Genomic DNA, 1,015 nt, shown 5'->3' with positions numbered 1-1,015 from the left:
GCAGGCAGGGCAGCAGCAGGGCAGGCAGGGGCTAGGCAGGGCAGGGCAGGCAGCAGGGCAGGGTAGGGGCATAGGGAGCAGGGCAGGCAGGCCAGTGGAAGGGTGGCAGGCAGGCATGGCAGGGGCAGGGGCAGGCAGGGTAGGTGGTAGGGCAGGGGGCAGGGCCGGGTAGGCAGGGCAGGGCAGGCTGACAGGTAGGGCAGGTAGGCAGGCAGGCAGGGTGTAGGGTAGGGGTAGGGGTAGGGTAGGGGTAGGGTTGGGTAGGGTAGGGGTAGGGGTAGGGTAGGGGTAGGTCAGGGTAGGGTAGGGTAGGGTTAGGGCTCTCAGTCTGGTCACCTTCCATTTGTTAGAGGGCTAACGGTGGCCACCAGCTGATTTAAAACATATGGCATCCTTGGGCCCAGAGAAAAGGTCATTTCAGTCAGTTCATCACCTCATGCTGATGGTATGAGTTGAGCGAGTGAATGATTTTCCTGGTGTCTGGTGGGAACATAACAGAACGATAGCAGAAATGGTCTCCATTGATACAGAGACAGTTTTAATTCAACACATAAATTTGAACATGACAACAACACTAAAAATGTCCCAAAACTTTTGACTCCCGATCAGAAGGAAAAAACACAAGCACATTCGTTAAGAGTGATAACATGAGATGAAACTTGGATTCCTCAATAGGATCCTGAGACAAAACAGCAGTCCGTGCACTGGAAAACAGCATCGTCACCTAGGATGAAGAAAGCTCCACAAAGATGGTCCAAATCCAAGGCCATGTTGGTGGTTCTCTTTCACATTAAGGGGATCATTCTGAGCTGAATGAGTGCTAATAAAACAGGATTATTTCTGTGTAGGAATAAGATATATGATTCTGGTCCTCCCCTCAGGATGAAGAGGCACAGTCAGAGTCTGTAGGGTTGAATGAGCCAGGTCATCAGGCAGCTGCGTGACATATTGTTCTGATGTTTGGCTGTATGGACACCTCGTGGGCCTTTATCCCTTCATCTACTCTCCCCCTCTG

At 51.9% G+C, this 1,015-nt stretch overlaps 1 protein-coding gene across 1 annotated transcript; it reads right to left on the bottom strand.

Annotated features, from left to right (window-relative positions):
* Window positions 1-31: 31 nt before the first annotated feature.
* si:dkey-22i16.7 (alpha carbonic anhydrase 8) lies at window positions 32-343 on the bottom strand. The gene has a single exon (XM_041809495.1). It carries the CDS (start codon window positions 341-343, stop codon window positions 32-34), a length of 312 nt encoding a protein of 103 aa, XP_041665429.1.
* Window positions 344-1,015: the final 672 nt, after the last annotated feature.

The sequence above is a fragment of the Cheilinus undulatus genome, linkage group 16 (assembly GCF_018320785.1).
Source record: "Cheilinus undulatus linkage group 16, ASM1832078v1, whole genome shotgun sequence".
Lineage (NCBI taxonomy): Eukaryota > Metazoa > Chordata > Actinopteri > Labriformes > Labridae > Cheilinus > Cheilinus undulatus.
This window is presented reverse-complemented; position numbering and strand designations above follow the sequence as displayed.

Coding starts and splice junctions, on each gene's coding strand:
- si:dkey-22i16.7 (XM_041809495.1), bottom strand. CDS start 343: ATGGAAGGTGACCAGACTGAGAGCCCTAACCCTACCCTACCCTACCCT.